The 17,105-nt window shown below is 53.9% G+C and overlaps 3 protein-coding genes across 18 annotated transcripts in view; 2 read left to right on the top strand and 1 right to left on the bottom strand.

The window, feature by feature from the left end:
- The first annotated feature begins 11 nt into the window (after window positions 1-11).
- On the top strand, window positions 12-6,497 carry SMPDL3B (sphingomyelin phosphodiesterase acid like 3B). 3 transcript variants are annotated; one of them, XM_055703611.1, is made up of 8 exons: window positions 12-85; window positions 292-505; window positions 1,967-2,064; window positions 2,631-2,774; window positions 3,352-3,524; window positions 3,671-3,851; window positions 4,354-4,487; window positions 5,530-6,497. In XM_055703611.1, exons 2-8 carry the CDS (start codon window positions 462-464, stop codon window positions 5,920-5,922), a joined length of 1,167 nt encoding a protein of 388 aa, XP_055559586.1. In that variant the 5' UTR covers window positions 12-85; window positions 292-461; the 3' UTR covers window positions 5,923-6,497. The 3 variants fall into 3 exon arrangements, with proteins under 3 accessions (XP_055559586.1, XP_055559587.1, XP_055559585.1); XM_055703610.1 differs by having other exon boundaries at window positions 76-187; XM_055703612.1 differs by lacking the exon at window positions 292-505 and having other exon boundaries at window positions 33-85.
- Window positions 6,498-6,881: 384 nt separating this feature from the next.
- XKR8 (XK related 8) lies at window positions 6,882-10,121 on the top strand. Its single transcript, XM_055703460.1, is given in 4 exon segments — window positions 6,882-7,207; window positions 7,925-8,121; window positions 9,026-9,708; window positions 9,710-10,121. Coding segments are annotated over 4 exon segments (1,233 nt in total). The 5' UTR covers window positions 6,882-6,911; the 3' UTR covers window positions 9,767-10,121.
- Window positions 10,122-10,960: 839 nt separating this feature from the next.
- The window catches only part of EYA3 (EYA transcriptional coactivator and phosphatase 3), a 59,187-nt gene continuing 53,042 nt past the window's right edge, over window positions 10,961-17,105 (bottom strand). For all 14 annotated transcript variants that reach the window (XM_055703448.1, XM_055703450.1, XM_055703457.1 and 11 more), the window contains 4 exons: window positions 15,608-15,722; window positions 15,072-15,193; window positions 14,696-14,796; window positions 10,961-13,805 (listed from right to left, as the gene is read on the bottom strand). In XM_055703448.1, the coding sequence (XP_055559423.1) occupies window positions 13,725-13,805; window positions 14,696-14,796; window positions 15,072-15,193; window positions 15,608-15,722 (419 nt within the window). In that variant the 3' untranslated portion in view covers window positions 10,961-13,724. The remainder of the gene's footprint in view (window positions 13,806-14,695; window positions 14,797-15,071; window positions 15,194-15,607; window positions 15,723-17,105) is intronic.

Here is a 17,105-nt window from a genome sequence, read left to right as displayed (position 1 = left end):
TCCGGCTCCTTCCAATAGGGGAGCCCCGCGGGGAGGCAAGCGGCCGCCGCCGCTTTGGGTGCGGGCGATGCCCGGCCGCGCTGCGGTGAGGGAGCGCGAGGGGCGGGGCCGGGCACGGCACGGCAGCGGCTGCCCGGCATGCGGCCCGTCGCGCTCCTGCTCTGCCCGCTGGCCGCGGCCCTGTCAGGTAAGTGGGGGGCAGCGCGGCCGGCCGGGCGGGGGCCCGAGCGGTGCCCGGCGGCGGCTCCGCGCCCCCGCCCCGCTGAGCCCCGCGTCTCCCGGCGGCGGCAGGGCGCTTCTGGCACGTCACCGACCTGCACTGGGACCCCGACTACGACGCGGCCGTGGCCGCCGGGCAGGTGTGCCCCTCGGGCGGCCCCCGCGCCGCGCCCGCCGCCGGGCCCTGGGGCAGCTACCTCTGCGACGCACCCTGGCGCCTGCTCGTCTCGGCCGCCCGCGCCATGAGGAGGCGCCTGCAGCGGCCGGACTTCGTCCTCTGGACCGGGTGAGGCTGCGGGGAGGGCCGGGGTCGCGCCGCCCGGGGGGGGTCCCGCGGCTGACGGAGCCCGCCTCAGCTCGCCTGCCCCGCGGGGGGAGGCACCGAGCGCTCCCGGGGCGCGCGCCGGCCGGGCGGGCTGTCGTTCTCGGCGCGGCCCTGCCGGCTCGGGGAGTTTGGGGGGGGGGGGGGGGCGACCCAGCGCCCCTTACGCGGGGCGAGGTGGGGATGTGCCCGTCGTGCAAACAGGCTTGGGGAGGGCGCCGCTGCGGGGGGCTCTCGGCGCCGGCCAGGGGCTCCCGACAAGCCCCAGCAGCGACAGGCAGGTAAGGGGAGGCGCGCAGCCCACCGCCCCTCGTTTGCTTTCGGCTCGCTGCCGGCCCTGGCTGAGCTCCCGCGGGGCGGGGGGCGCGGGGCGCTGCTCTGGTCGTGAGCGAGCCCTGCCTGTCCGGCAGCGCTGCAGAACAGAGTTCGACGTCTCCTCAAACTGTAAAGAGGCACCTGGGAGACTCGTCTCAAAAAGGGGCTGTTTTGCTTTAGAAGCAGGAAGAACCCACCCCCCCCAAATGGAGTATGTTTTTTCCTAGTATGGTCTCCAAAAGTGGGTACCCTGTTCCACAGGAGGCCTCCATAGCACTTACAGATAGTAAAAGCTTTATTTTGCACTATTATTCTAAGTGCCTGTGTCTTCTTGTAGTGTCTGCTTTTCTCCTAATAGTGCAACATCAGCCTGTAATCTGCTGTAACCTCCAGTCCTAGTTCGCAGTGCTGTTGTCTGGCCCCACGGTTCAGTTTTCTGTCTCTGTGGATGAATGTTTATACTTAGAAGTAGTTATTGGTCCTTATGACTTTATGTTGATTTTATTTTTCCTTCAAACTATTTCTCCCACTTTGACATCACTTTGAATTTTCATCTTTGTCTTCGATGGGCTTGTTGACAGCCCACCATCATCTACAAATGGCACAAGCCTATTAGTGAAGACATGGAAGTGTGCATCTGCCACGCTTTTGGAGGCAGACCTCAATGATCACTACCTTACTGGAGGCATTCCTTTGTTTTAATAAGAGTTGTTACCCTGCTGTTTGAACAGCTGTGCCAACAGCTTTGCTTTGCTGATTGACCTGAGACTGCAAAATGCTGCTCCTTGCAGTATTTCCAGTCAGCTTTAATGTCTATTAAATGCACCAGGGCAGAGTGAGCCTCCACTTCATACGCTTGTGTTTAGGTTTTCATATGCTTGTTACAGGTTTTTCAAGGTAGGATAAAGTGGAGCCCGCTTCCACTGTGAACAATTCCTTGAAAGTCCATCAGTGCCTTGGCCAGTCAACACAGTGCTGGTTCCAGGCACCCAAAAGCTTCAACTTTATTTTCTAGGAGGCACAAAGAAAAGTCAGCAAGTTTCTCTGCCTTGCGTATCACTTTAAGTGTATGCTCTGTTAGTCACAGACATGCTGCTTTTATTTATCTAGAGATGATACTCCTCACGTCCCCAATGAGAAGCTTGGAGAAGAAAAGGTTCTGCACATAATAGAAAATCTGACTTCTCTGATCAAAGAGACGTTTCCAGGTAGGATTTGATGGGATGAGAAGGGGAGAGGGGCACAGTCTCTCATGGGAAGAACTTACCAGGGTGGAAAAATGACAGAATTGGGAAGGGGAAATGCACAGAAGGGCTGTGGTTGCTGGGACTTGTTTTTTCCTCTTCTGAGTTGCTGTATGGCATGAGGTGTGTCTTATGCACACTCATTGTTTCAGGTTAACTCACTCAAGAGAGGAAAATATTACAGAAATTACACTTCTGTAATTAGTCATTAAGACAGAAAAGGCTTAAGATTTCCTCATGCTTAATCCATGTCAGCAGTGGGGGAAGGAGTCTTATTGATGGTGAAAGCTCACCGATTCATCTGTAAAGCCGTGGCTCTGGGGTGGCTTGTCCTGCAGAGGGGATGGTCTTTGCAGCGTTGTACTCTCAGTCATTGCAGCCACGTGGCTGTGGTGTGGATGATTTGCTTTTGCGAGGCTCTCAAGCCATACTGTTCTTCCCAAGTGTGTGAGTGCCTCAGGGAGCTTTGGTGCTGAGGAACTCTGAAGCAAGCACGCAATTACTCTGAGCCTCCTTTTCTCTGTTTCTAGATACCAAAGTCTACGCAGCAATGGGCAATCATGACTTCCACCCCAAGAATCAGTTTCCAGGGAGACAGCACAGGATCTACAACCGAACAGCTGAACTATGGCGTCCCTGGCTGAATGATGCTTCCACTGCTTTTTTCAGGGCAGGTGTGGCACCACTGGCTCATGTTGGCAGCAATCCGGGGAGTTGGGGGTGGTTTAGGAGAATACCATGAAGGGTTTTCCCAGCCTCTATGCTCAGAGAAACAATACCTATGAAGTATTTGCAAAGGAAGGGTCCTATTTAGTGCTGACTTCTGGCACTGTGTTCTCCTGCTTGCAAGAAAAGAAGTTTTTTTATGCTTTAGTCTTTCCTGCTTTCCTCGAGTTACTGGAAAGTGCCCCTATGGAGAATGCAGAGTGGTGAACTTCGGTGGAAGAAAAAAGAACTTTTAAGAAAGCTGCTGGTGCAGGCAGCACTGTGGTGCTCTGGAGCTGCCCAGCTCCTGCTCGCCCTCCCTTCACCCTGAGAGGCATCAGTACCACAGGAGGCACCCAGCGAGAAGAGTCGCTCCAGATCCCTGTTCTGGTGTGGTCAGAGTGCGGCTGGCGCCTTGTCCAGATGGTGACTTTGCTGTGGCTATGGCCAAAGAGAGCTGACAGGGTTGGAAACAAAGGGATGCGGTGTCACGACAACCAGCTTGACCAGACCTCCAGCTCTTTCCCTGTGGGTTACATTTTTCAGGAGCTTTCTACAGTGAGAAGCTGCCCAGCCCAGGGACAAGGGGGCGAATGGTTGTCCTCAATACCAATCTGTACTACGACCAGAATGATGAGACAGCTGATGAGGAAGATCCTGGAGGGCAGTTCCAGTGGCTGGAAGAAACACTGACCAATGCCTCTAGAGCAGATGAAATGGTATTAAAAGAAATGAATAAACAAACTTTGTGGAGGGCTTCTCCTACCCTGGAAGCTCTTCTCACGCCTGCTTTCCCCTCTGTGTGATCACAGTGAGCCGGTGGGAAGCATGGGCTTTGTGTTCAGTGCAACTCTTTCTTTTGTAGGTCTATATTGTGGGGCATGTCCCTCCTGGCTTCTTTGAGAAGAAACGAGGAAAGCCCTGGTTCCGGAGTGGCTTCAATGAGCGGTACTTGACGACTGTGCAGAAGCACCACAGAGTGATTGCTGCCCAGTTCTTTGGGCACCATCACACAGACAGCTTTCGGATGTTTTACAGTGATACAGGTATTGGTTCTGGCCACCCAAGCATTTGCGTATTAGCTCTGCCAGCTCCCAGAAAATGACTGTTGATGAGAGGTTTTGTTCAGTGGCTGTTAGCTGAATGCAGCTGAGAAGCCAGAAAAGGCTTGTGAAATGCTTTGGTCAACAAGAGACAGCAGTGGTTCTGATCACCACCCCCAGCCTGTAGCTCCAGCCCTCCTTCCTGTTTACCCTCAAATTTTGTCATTTTGTCTGGGTCTCCTTGGCTGAGTGTGGTTCTCTTGTGCACCCTCAGTGCAGGAGTCTTTGGCAGCAGTGGAAAGCCTGTTCTCAGCTGCAGCAGTCCCATGTTCAATCCCTGAGGCTGTCCAATGTGCCGATCTTGACGTGTGCTGTCGTGACTAGGGCTGGTGACAAAACTGCTGTTTGCAGTGTGATCTGTTCCTGGGGTGCTCGCTGCTATGTGGACAGGGTGTGATACAAGCCAGCATCTCCCACTCATGGGTGGTTTTGCCTTTTTGTTAAGGTTCTCCAATCAATGTCATGTTCCTGGCCCCTGGAGTGACTCCCTGGAAAACGACATTACCTGGAGTGAACAATGGAGCCAACAACCCTGGGATTCGGGTGATCAACTACGATCCAGACACCCTTCAGGTGTTGGTAGGGGATCCCCACGTGCTGCACGGTGCAGTTTTCTAGAAGAGTACTTTAATTCCTCCATGAAGTTTCAGCCTCCTGTCTAGCACAAAGATTTAGTAAGCCTGTCAGTGAGTAAGAGCAAGACGACCACAGTCAGCTGGGCCAGCTTTTCTGCCGGGATGAGTTACTCAGGGCAGCACAGGACAAGTTTTGTCATGTTCTTGATGTCTTTAGCTAGTTTCCCTTGACACTTGCTTTACTACCTAGGTAATGTGGATTGCAGAGCTTCTTGTTCAGGACTAACAAACTCCTCAAATCCCCTCCAAAAACTTCTAACCATCTAGGAAATTATTTGGGTCCCCCTACTTGCTAAATTGTTTCATTTGCAATGGATCTGAATTTGGATGACTTGTAGGGGCAGCTTCTGTTTCCTCTGTCTCTTATTTGCAAAGAGGCAGAGGATGGGTTGTTTGTGCCTTTCTTTGCCATGGACCCAGCAGCTCTGTGGCTGCTCTGTTTACACATTTATAGCATGAGAAACGAATGCTGAAATACACTGTGGAAGGCTAGGGAACTGGTGAGGCAGAGAGAAAAGGGTAAGGGCTGAGAACAGAAGCTGTGAAAAATGTTAGTCTGTAGTTTGCTCACAGTTGAGAAAATAACTTCACTTGGTGAGCAACTCTAGTGCAATCCTTGCTTCTGCCAGTGGGCAGTGTTGATAGTAAATAAGAGTGATTTTTTTTTTTTTTAAGGTGTCCAGGCCTGAACTTTGTGATGTTTGGTGGTAAAAGTCAAGCAGAGAAAAGCCGTTCATGCCTGATGAGTTCTGGAGGCTCTCACCTGAGGTGTCTGTCCCCAGGTTCACGTATCGGTGGAAAGCAGCCGTTGGGAGGCAGCTGAGCCCTCGCTGGGCAGGGAGGTGTGCTGCCTGCAGTGAATACATGTAGCTGTTGTGCTGCACAGCAGCACCGGGGAGAAGGGGCTGATCACAGCCTAGCCAGGCATTTCCCTCGAGGGCTGAGCCTTTCTTGATTTGTCTTCGTTCTCTTTTCTCTCCCTGCAGGATATGGTGACTTACTACTTGAACCTAACCCGTGCGAACATGATGGCCCCAACATGGGAGGAAGAGTTCCCAACATGGGAGGAAGAGTATGTGCTGACAGAAGCCTTCCAAGTCCCTGATGGCTCTGCGCGCTCCATGCAAACGGTGCTGGAGAGGATATCAAAGGATCCCCACTATCTGCAGCAGTACTATGAGTTTAACTCTGTCAGATATGACCTCACCCCATGTGAGGAGGCCTGCCGTGTCGATCATGTCTGTGCCATCAGGGAAATTGATTTTACAAAATACGATGAGTGCGTTAAAGCCAGCAGCTCTGCCTCTGCAGCTGTCAGTGTTTGGTTTTTATTCTTCTGCTTGCTCTTAAGACTTCTCAGTCTGCAGCAAGCACTGTAATGACAGAGAGCAAGAGAAAACGAAGAGAGTGCAAGTTCGTGATGCACGTGAGTTGGCAGTTGTGAATGCTTTTGGTGTTGAGAACTTACTCGGAAACCAAGACAAAATCAGTGGCTCTTACTAAAAGCTCTGTGATGTCAATTTGAAATCTTTTTCTAGAAAAGCTTGATGTACCAGAAAAGGGCAGTGATTGTTACAGTCTTTGTGCCAGGCTGACTGGTGCCAGGGAGCGTGTCCCGCTCGTCCCGTGATGTCTGAGGCAGTCTCCTGAATCAGATGAATTCCAGGCCCTGTGGATGGGAGCTGTGAGCTGCCCTGTGTCCCTGAGGAGTCTGCTGCCAGGTGGGTACCTTCTGGAAAGGCCACCAACTGGTGACCCAGAAGGTCTTGTTTTGGTGGCCTTGCGCAGTAGCAGCCTTGCCTTTGGCTTGTGAGCTAAGCCAGGTGGGATTAGTTCTTTGACAGTGTATGAACTTAAGCAAGTGTGGGCTGTGACTTTCATGTGTCAGCATCCAAGATGAGGCTCTAGGCTAGTGAGGTTGATTATTAACAAATAATAAACACCTCTTCCCTTCTGTGCCCTCTGAACTCACCCCTTCCTTCACTGGGGTGTTGTGGGCTGACCTTGACCGCTTGACCGTTTAAGGATCTCCGAGCGCTGGGGCGATGGGCATGGGGCAGCCTCGGGCTTTGCTGCCCTTGGGGCAGGGGGCGTGAGGCACGGCAGGAGCGGGCGGTGGCTGGGGAGGGGGCCGGGCGCTCTCCCCGGGGCCTGATGCGGCCGAGCAGGAGCGCGCAGGGCAGCGCGGAGCCGTGCTGGGAGCGGCGCCCCGGCGGGTCTGCAGCCGGTACGGGCTGCGGCGGGGCCGGTGCCCGGGGCAGAGCCGCTCGGGCTGGGCACGCGGCCGGGGGCGGGGCCGCGGGCGGGAGGGCGGGGCGTTCGCGCGGGGCGGGGCCGGGGCGCGCCCGGGGGCGGGGCGGCGGTGCTGATGGCGGCGCGGGCCGCCCCGCCGCGGTTCGGGCCGCTGCAGCTGGCGCTGGCGGCGGCGGGGACGGTGGCGGCGGCGCTGGACGTGTGCGCCGACGGGTGGGTGGCAGCGGGGTACGCGCGGGGCGGGCAGCCCGGCTGGGCCGCGCTGGCGCTGGCGCTGCTGGCCGCCGCCTCGGTCGCCACCCAGGCCTGCAGCTGGCTCTGGCTGCGCTCCGACCCGCCCGCCCTGCGGCCCGACGTGCCCCCCGGGCTGCTTGCCGCCCTCCACGTTCTCCAGCTCGGCATCCTCTTCAGGTACAGCTTCCCCCCGGGCATCCCTGGTGCCTCGCCTCAGCCCCCCCCTGCCCCGGCGTCCCCCTTCCCGGTCCCTCCGCCCCGCCGCCCCCCCCCCCCCCCCCCCGGTGCCGGGCTGCCCCCTCCCCTTGCTCCTGCGAGGAGTCAGGGCCCCGACTCACTGCGGCTGCCGCTGCCCTTGGGCATCCCGAAGGCCGGGGATGGGCAGGACGGGACCCCCCGTGCCCCCCCCCCCCCAAGTGTTCGATGTTCGGGGGCTCCCTGGGCAGAGTGGCTCGGCCCAGCCCTGGGTTGGGACCGGGGGATGTGTGTGTGGGGGGGGTGGCCTGTGTCCCCCCAGCTCCCCACCTGCCTCCCACAGCTCCGGCCACCTCGCCAGACTGGGGCTGGGTGTCGGAGCCCTGAAACCTTGGCTCATCCTTGGGCCTCCTGGCTGGGTGGGCAGCGCCCGGCTGGGTTGTGCCTCCGCTCCGGGGAAGGAAAGAGCCAGTTTCTGCCCAGGGTGACACTTGGTGTCACTTGAAGTTCGAGAAGTCAGCCTGACACTTGAACTTCACCCAGCGTGGAGCATCGCGTGGGGCTGCGGGGCCTGGCTCGGGCAGCAGCGATCTGAGCAGGGATGGGAGCGTTTGAAGCTGTCCTGCCAGGGCAGCCTGGGGGCTGCGGGGGGGCTGCGGTGCCACCCAGCCCCTCCCCCACCACCTGGTCCCCACACAGGTGCCTCCATGCTCTGAAGGTGGGCTGGAAGGTGTGCTGGGAGAAGGCGGAGGAGGAGGAGGAGCAGAGCCGCATGGCCTTCCTCTCCCATGACATCAGCATGCTGCGCCTCTTTGAGACTTTCCTGGAGAACACCCCACAGCTCATCCTGCTCCTCTATGTGATCCTGCGGACAAACAAGGCAGAGCCCTCCCAGGGTGAGGGGGCTGGAGGGCGTGGGCTGGAGGTCAGAGCAGGTTGGATGGGACAGACCAGACGGGCTGTCTGGGGGCTGCAGGACCCAGCAGGACACTGTTCGTCTGTCCTTGCTTGAGGTTCCCATGTCACTCCTTCCCTCGATATGACATGTAGGAGAGCAGACACCTGTCCTGTCCTTACAGCATCACAGACTGGCCGGGGCTGGAAGGGACCTGGGGAGGTCACCCAGCCCGACCCCTGCTGGAGCAGGCTCCCTAGAGTGGTTGGAGTTGCATCCAGGGGGGTTTTGAATGTCCCCAGAGAGGGAGACTCCACAACCTCTCTGGGCAGCCTGTTCCAACGCTCCGCCACCCTCAAGGTAAAGAAGTTCTTCCTCATATTCAGAGGGAACTTCTTGTGTTTCCGTTTGTGCCTGTTGCCCCTTGTTCTGTCTCTGGACACTACAGAAAAGAGCCTGGCCCCGTCCCCTTAACACTCGCCCGTAAGGTATCTGTATGCGTTTGTAAGATCCCCTCTCAGTCTTCCCTTGTCCAGGATGAACAGGCCGAGCCCCCTCGCCTTTTCCCGTGAGCGAAATGCTCCTGTCCCCTCATCATCTTCATAATCGCATGCCTCAGTGGACTGTGCTGGGCTTGGGGTGGGAGGGTTGGAGCTGGGGGACCTCTGTGCCACTTGGTCCTGTCACCTCTTCCCCATCCCTTGGGCAAGGCCAGGCACCAGCCTCCACCTCAGGGAGCGCGGAAGGTGGGGGGAGAGACGTAGGTGCTGAGGCTCTGACCCCCCCAAAGCAGCTGCTTTGCGAGGTGGTGGGAAGCTCGTTTTAGCAGTGCTGGGCAGGGGGAGGTTTAAGCTGAGCTGGGCCCCCTCAATCTGCCCTCAGCATCTCCACCACTGTGTTTGCAGGGCTGGGGATCTGCACCGCGCTCCTGTGTGTGACCTGGTCTCTACTGGACTACCACCAGTCCCTGCGCTCCTTCTTGCGGGACAAGTACGAGCTGAGCCTGGGCTCCTCCGTTGTCTACTTCCTGTGGAACTTCTTCCTCATCTGCCCCCGCATCCTTGTGGTCACCCTCTTTGCCCTGCTCTTGCCCTATGGCGTGGCTGTCCACTTCTCGCTCGTGTGGCTGGTGATGTTCATCTGGGTCAGCCTGCAGGGCACAGACTTCATGGAGTCACCAGGTCCCGAGAAGCTCTACCGAGCCATGGTGGCCGTGATCCTCTACTTCAGCTGGTTCAACGTGGCGCAGGGGAGGACGCTGTACCGCAGCATCATCTATCACGGCTTCATACTGGTGGACAGCACGCTGCTGGCCCTGTCCTGGCTCTGGTGCCGCTCCCCCTCTGACGAGCACTCGTTCCTCATCCCAGTGGTCTCTGCTGCCCTGCCCTGCTACTTGCTGGGGCTGGCGCTGAGGGTCACCTACTACAGGTGGCTGCACCCCAACAGGCAGGCGTGGCAAGAAGGTGGCTGCGATGAGGTGGATGCCCACGGGAGGGGTGATGGGCCGGAGTTTCGCTCGCTCTCGGTACCAGGCCTGGTGAACAGGCGGATGTGGTGGCTGGCCCAGACCCAGCTCCCCCTCTCCCCGGGGGGCAGGGCAGCGCTTGCTGAATGGGGCTGCTGCCACAGAGTCTGCTGTCTGAGGCCGGCTCCTCCAGAGTGACCTGCCAGGGAGGCAGACGTTGGTCCTGCTCCTGGTCCTGACCCCCCGGGCTGTTGTTTTGGGCGGTGGAGGGACCTGGCAGAAACCAAGGGTAACGTGCAAGCACCCAGCAGGTCACAGGGCTCCTGTGGCTGTGCCCCTCGGGAGAGCCACAATGTTTGTGGGGGGGTCCACCATATTGTGGCTGCCCTGCCATGTCAGCTTCTTTTGTTATTTATTATTAGCTTTTTCCAAAAAGAAAAACTCACCCAAAAAAGAGCAATGGTTTTTTTCTGTCTGTGGCCTCTCCTGTGCCTGCTGCCACTGTTGCTGCCCAGGCAGGTGGGTGCTGGTGGGGGAAGAGCTTGTTCCCCCCCTTGGAAGCAGCAATCTGAGTTTTCTGTTTCCAGCCAGGATTTTCCTTCTCCTTTGATTTTTGCTCTTAAGGTCAAAGATCACCTGTTAGGACTATGTTCAGGGAGGGCGCTCCCATGGGAGATCTGCGCTGGGAGAACGCGGGCAGAGCGGTGGCACGTCGCCACCCTGGGGAGGGTGCTGTGGGATGGTGCAGGGTCAGGGCAGGTGGGGGCTTTGCCCCTTCAGCGACAGGGAAGTTGGTCCCAGTGTGGATTCTCTTCGGGCAGGAACGAGGAATGTTGCTTCTGGCATTTCCCAGGTCCCTTCCTGCCTTTCCCCTCTGCCACACCCTGGGCAGCGGCTCCCGAAGCCCCCGAGGCCATCACGGGGGCCAGGGACTGACCGCAGAGGTGTCAGAGAACAGGCTGAAGCAGCGACTATAGAAAATAGACTTTATTTTTTTTTTTTCTCCAGTTCATAGGACAGTTCCCATTACAGACCATGAACAGGCAGAGGCTGTGTGGTGCCCAGGACCCCTCTCCCACTGCCAGGGCTCCACAGGTCCTGCTGCTTTCCTGAGCGCCAGCACAGACATCTTCCCCCAAGGCTCCCGCAGGCAGCACGCACCGGTGGATCTGGGGGGTTTTTAAACCCTCTGCAGTGGAGCTGGAGGGGAGGCTGGCAGCACCCAGGTGGGTTTGTCACCAGTTCAGCTACAGCCAGTCAGGGGTAACGGGAAAACACAGAGACAGAAGAAAAATCAATGCTTGGATAAAGATGTTGTTCCCACCACATGAGAGACAGGAAAAGTCTTAAATTCAGCCAGCAGAAGAAAAAATAAAATAGCCAGGTCAACCTTTATTAAACATAAAACACAGAAATGTACCATCAACCTCCTATTATAAAAGTACTTTACATACATTCAAGCAAACATAGTATAAATATCAGTATGAAATGTCACTGGCTGCGAGAGTTCCACACTCAGCTAGAATTTTTCCGATATCTTAAAATTTCCTTAAAACATTTTAAAGTAAACAAACACAAAGCAAAGCCAGTCAGCGGCAGGGCTGCTTGGTACCTTGGGTCCAGCACTCGCTGCGAGTGCCTGGGCAAAACACGTCCCACCTCCCAGCGCGGGCCAGCCTGGCTCTCCTGCCAGCTCCCTTTGGATGCTGGGCAAGCGGAGGGGCCGCTCAGCCGCGCCGGATGGCAGGAGGTTAAGGCACAGGTTTTGATCCCAGAGCTCAGCCAGCCACAGTACGAGATGTGCTCCAAATGGGCTGCTTCACCAGCTGGGACATATCCCAAGCCTGCTGACAGGAGACTTTTGGACGCACTGGGGACCCGCAGAGAGATGGTCAGGATCCAGCACAGGCTCTTCTGTGATTGCACCCAAGTCCTGATCTTCTGGCAACATTTCACACTCTGGGAGCGACGGGGCTGCTTCTCGGCCTGGCTCATGTCCCACCAGATCTGCTCGGCTGATGCAGTAGTGATGCTTCACAGGGACCACAGATGAACTGGTCTCTTTATGGACCCAGCAGGAGCCCTATAGCATCTCTCCCTGCTCTGCATGGGGCCCACGCTGCTGTGGAACATCAACACACACCTACACGCGCTGCACCGGCTGCGTGGGATCACCCACTAACACACCTGAGCTCTCTGCCTTGCGTATGCAGCACGTGGGAGAGCATCCCCTGTAGGCTCCTGCTTCTCTTCAACCCCACAAGCACCAGGCAGCACGTCCCCAGCTCGCTCCAGGGGCTCTGCCGGGCCAGCAGCCACGAGCAGCTGAACAGAAAGCAGACCACCCCTGACTCCTGTGACCACCTTGGAGAATCTCCTCTGACTTCGTTTTTTTTCTTTTAAAAGCAAAACTGGAGCTAGGAACATGTGAAACAGACCTCCATGTCCAGTCCCTGAGCTCTGCGAGTCCGCAGCCCTTGCTCTAGGCACCTTCTGCTCCACGGTGGTGACGAGCTGGCCCAGGAACAGGCAGTCCTGGGGCACAGCTCAGCGTGTGCTGACCTGGCCCAGCAGCTCCCCCAGCACTGATGGAAATCATTCCCCGGTAATTAATGCCACAAAAGGAATGTGGCAAACATCACCTGCTTCTGTGGGCACAGCCTGAGTGGGTCAGCGTCCTCCCTGAAGTGACATGCTTTCAGACCAGTCCCCTGTGGGTCCCAGACAGGTGACACTGTGCTGGAGACCACAGATCTGGAGGGGTGTGGGTGCAGCTGCGGCGTCTGGCTCAGTAGGAGCAGCAGAGGCGGTGGGGCACAGCAGACATCTGTCCTTTGTGCAGAAACCCCAGGCACCTGCTGATGTGGTGCCGCTGGGGTACAGGGAGGAGGCAGATACCACTGAACACAGCCTGACCTGGCACAAACCCGACACCCCGTGCCAGCCCCCAGTCTCCAGCTGGCTACTTCTGGCTAGTGGTACTGCAGGTCACCAACTCCAGCCTTTTTTTCCGAGACAGTAGCAGAAAAAAATCAGCATAACCATCACTTACAAGGCCAGTGTGCTCCAGGCTGCCAAGTCACAGTGTCTTAGAAAATTAAGTCCCTCTTAACAAGGGTTTTGTTTCTAACTATGTAGTTAGGCTAATGCAAAGAAGAATACAAGAAAATTGAATCTGATTCTACTAAAAGGAACTTACTCTCACAAATGGAGTCAGGAAAGTAGAGGTGAAGGTTAATAACCATAACCCTTCTTTGTAACATTCATGAGGATTTAGTTCTCTCAGATTATTCCAACTCCAGAAGAGGACTCTGTTCACATCTGAGCAGTCTGCAATAGTGTTGTGCTGTATCTAACGTTCATTGGCAGTTCTGTTTTCCTTTACAGGGAAAAATCTGTGGGATCTACAGTCTGGGTCACGGGTAGCTGAAATCCAATGATCTCCTGCTTGTTAACAGGGCTTGTGCACACATTGACTAGAAGCCACCAGGATCAACTCAGAACACCAACACCTGTACAAGGAACCATGTATCCCAGAAACATTCCCTTATCTATTTTCCAGTATTCCCATGTTGAGGAAATAACATAAGGACATTGTAATAAATTAACTGCTTTGAACACCCAGGGAAGGAGAGAGGACACATTTCATAGCAATAGAGGTATTTTTGACATTTTCATTAATATTTCCTATGAAAAAAACCATAGCTCTTTTTGGCTTTGCGAAACAAGGGAGGTTCAGCTCTGCCATCAGTACTTTTCTATAAAAATAAGGTTTTGTGTTTACTTGGATTCTACAACTAAGCTGAATAGAAAGGAGAAGAGTCTTACAAATACTTCTGCTGTTGTATCACACCCGGAGGCTACCTGCTAGAGGAATTCAGCTGGCTTCTGCAAGTCTCTTCTTCAGACAAGCTCTAGCTCTACTGAGTCTAGAGCATCTTTATAGGACACCTTTGTACTTGGCAGGGCCTGTGCTCCTGAGGAAATGACCTGGTGTCATGTTCTACGGTACAGGTTGCATTAGATATGTTTTCTTCATCACGCTGAAAAGTGAGTCCCCAAATGTATGAGATTTCTGCCTCCCCAGCGATGGAGAGGGCTTGCAGGAGCTGCAGTCATGCCTTTGCTCCAACTTCTTACAGGAAGTCTAACTCGAGGGCTTGGTGAAGGGACACGAGGTCTGCATGATTTGTGATCCTCCAGAAAGGCATGTTGTGCTGTAACAGAAGAGCCAGGTTTATCAGAATGATTTAACAGCTAGGTCGAAGCAGTCAAGGTACACCTGTAGGGTTGTGCAACACTGGTTTTGACAGCACTGTCTGAGCACACCACGTTCAGGAAGGACCTTGGCTGGATGCACATCAGTATCTGAAGCCTATCTTATCTGCACATCTGTTTACGACGGACACTGGCACTATCAGCTGCTTTGCACGCTCCTGATGGCAAACCTCAGCACTCGGCCGTGAGCTGCTGCTTCACCCAGGAAAGCCTTTCCAGGGCTCCCAGGGAACCTGTGTAGATGCCAACTGGCACATGGCAGACAGCACGAAGCCTGCAGAGGCAATGTCCTGACAGTCATCTCTGCATTTTGCTGCCTTTAATTAGCATGGCTGAACAACCTGTTCAAGCCTGTCCAAATAAATCAAACTGTTTGCTCCTTGTTTGTAATTCAGACTAGTAGTAGATGCTGTGTATTGATCTGATCGTCACCAGCAGTTTTCCCAGCTGAGCTGGCAAGTCTAACACAGAGTTTATCACTGCTTGACAGAACCAAGTCCTGACTCCCTCTGTGCTGCTGACAAACTGCACTATCCTAACTGATAGCTGCATGCTATGATCAAGACATGCTACATCAAGATACTGTTTTACAGGGACAATGTTATATGCAAACCTAAACAACAGTAAAACAGAAACTTGAAACCCCCAAGAGCCAGAAAACTTCCCATCTTAATGCGGTGAAAGATCTCTTGCATCTCAGGCCAATTTCCCCCTGGCTGCCCCAGCCTGAAGAGTTCAGCCCTGAAAAAGTGTCCCTGCATAAAAAGACTGCTGCAGCAACTTCCCTGTGCATCGACCACATTCCACCCCTGCAGAGTCAGAAACCCACCTGCTTAGCTGCAACCTCTTCGTCACGCCCATCTCCAATTACCACATAGGTGACTTTCTTTCCAAATCGTGACACGATCCTCTCAAAACAGCTCTCTTTACCTGCCGAAAGACAATCCCACTGTAATGAGCCTTAGGCAGAGAGTAACAAAAGCCTGAATAGGTCCCTTCTTCCCAGTACAGAAACACATCCTTGTCTTAATGGGAAGGGGCTAACACCCAGTTCAGCTGTGAGGCCAGGAGCCACCGCTGTCACACGGCCAGCTGGATGACAGCCGCCACGGGGCTGCTCAGCTGCAGAAATTGTTTCCTGTATAAAAATCCCAGGTAACCCATAGCAGACACCTCAGTGCCAGGTACGCAGCACAACCCCTTACCTATTTTTGTAGCACTATAAATATTTTCAATGGGAAACACTTCGCCCAATCCATACAGGAGAACTTTGGCAAGAGCGGGCACCAGCTGGGTGGTCGTGATCAGGATGTTCACACAGTTTTTTCTAAAAGAAGAAAACACATACGGTCAGTGGTGCTGAGGGCTACTCTGGGCAGCTTGCTCAGCTTTCCAAAGTGCCACATGCTTTGTTGTCCTGCCTTCAGGAGGCTTTCTAGGCCAAGACTTTTGATTTGTGATTTTTGTTTGCTTTTTGTTTTGAACCGAAACTCTCTGGCAGAAATGCAATTTTGTGAGCCCAGTCCTATTAAGGGGACCTTTCTAACAACAGATATTGCAGCAGAAAAATCCCAAATGGTGCTCAGGAGCGGAGTTCCTGCACTCATTCGCTTTGCTTCTCGGTACTTGTAACAAACAGCAGTCCTATTACATATGGAGACTGCTGCAACACAGCACTGCGTGCAAATCTACGTGAGAGAAAGGGCTGAGAAAGCAATATATACATTTCCAGTTTCCATACCTGGACTGTATGAGTAGCAGGGACTTTAATGCCGTTTCCAGCCAGGAATCTGTTAGCACTTCTATATCGGTCCTTAGTCGCTGCAGAGCTTCCCTCTTCTGCGGGCTAAGAAGGCCTGGAAGGCAAGCAACACAAGAAGTTTTCCCAGCTGAGTTGGCAAGTCTAACACAGAGTTTATCACTCAGTTTAACAGCTGCCTGTTCTGCAATAAATAACACGGTACTGAAGGCATTTGAAAGCTGAGACTGTTTTGAGCCAACAGGAGAAACCTGCTTCCAGCGACACAGGTGACGCCAGACACCCATCTGTGACACTGACTGTGGGGAACTGGGTAGATAATTTTCTCTGTTTATTTCAAACCATTTCTCAGGATATTTCAAACCATTTCTCAGGATATTTCAAACCATTTCTCAGGATATTTGTTACTAAACGCACTTCTCTTGTACAAAGCACTCGCAGCAGTAGGTGTTGTCCGAGGTGACAGGCAGCAGGGGAAGGAACTCCTGCAATCACCCTCTCTGACCTCCTACTTCCCAAGGACCTCTTCCACTTTAATCCTTTTTAGATATCCTTTTTAATTTCTTTATCACTGTATTTTTTATCCCTTTTAGATACCATTTTCTCAAAGTATCCAGTTTTGAATTAAAAGCAGCCAGAAATGGAGCCCATACACTCAAACCTGCTCCCATCAGTAAATACAAAATGAAAGGAGCGCCTCAAGTCTGAACCTCTCTCCACCCAATTTCCAACCAGGACATAAACCCTCCACCTCACTCCAGCCCTGAAGTACACCAGTCCGCTGACAATGAGGCCACGGAGGGACCCACTGTGGGCTGTGCTGACAACTGCTTTACCATGTGGACAAGTCCTGAAAAACTTTGCATCCAGGTTTCCCACATGCAAAATACGGAATAACGGTCTGAATAAGGTTACTGCAGCATATTGAAAGGCAGACTTAACACTGATGGGATTTTTAAGGCTGATAGTCATAGTTTTGAATACCTGGTTCTTAAAAAATATGTTCAAGGAAATGTTCTATCAAGTTGTGTTTCGGATTTTTTTTTTGTATAAGGCAAATGGTACCAAAACCCACAACCCACCAGGCTGAGTCACCCTGCCAGGTGAACTGCTCCAGCAGCACCCCCCCTTTCCCAGGGATGGCAATGCCAAGATTCAGACTAAACAGAAAATCTATCTACATTTGATATCTGTGGTTTGCATCGTTATTACTACTTTGGCATTGGAAGGGAAGCAAATCGAGAAGATTTTAAGTGACTTTGTGAACAGATGTCATGTCAGACTATGAGCACGATGGCCAAAAGGGTGAACGCTGTATTTCTTGACAATGGCATGATAAAAGAAAGATTTTGTGAAGACATAAGTGAAAAGATCTCCTAAGCAGCATGACAGACAATTAATTTAGGCCTGTTCTAAGCAGACTGACAGGCAGCCTTTCATACAAAATTACAAAGGGACGCTGCACCTGAATTTTCTCTTA

Source organism: Falco cherrug, chromosome 3 (assembly GCF_023634085.1).
Source record: "Falco cherrug isolate bFalChe1 chromosome 3, bFalChe1.pri, whole genome shotgun sequence".
Lineage (NCBI taxonomy): Eukaryota > Metazoa > Chordata > Aves > Falconiformes > Falconidae > Falco > Falco cherrug.
This window is presented reverse-complemented; position numbering and strand designations above follow the sequence as displayed.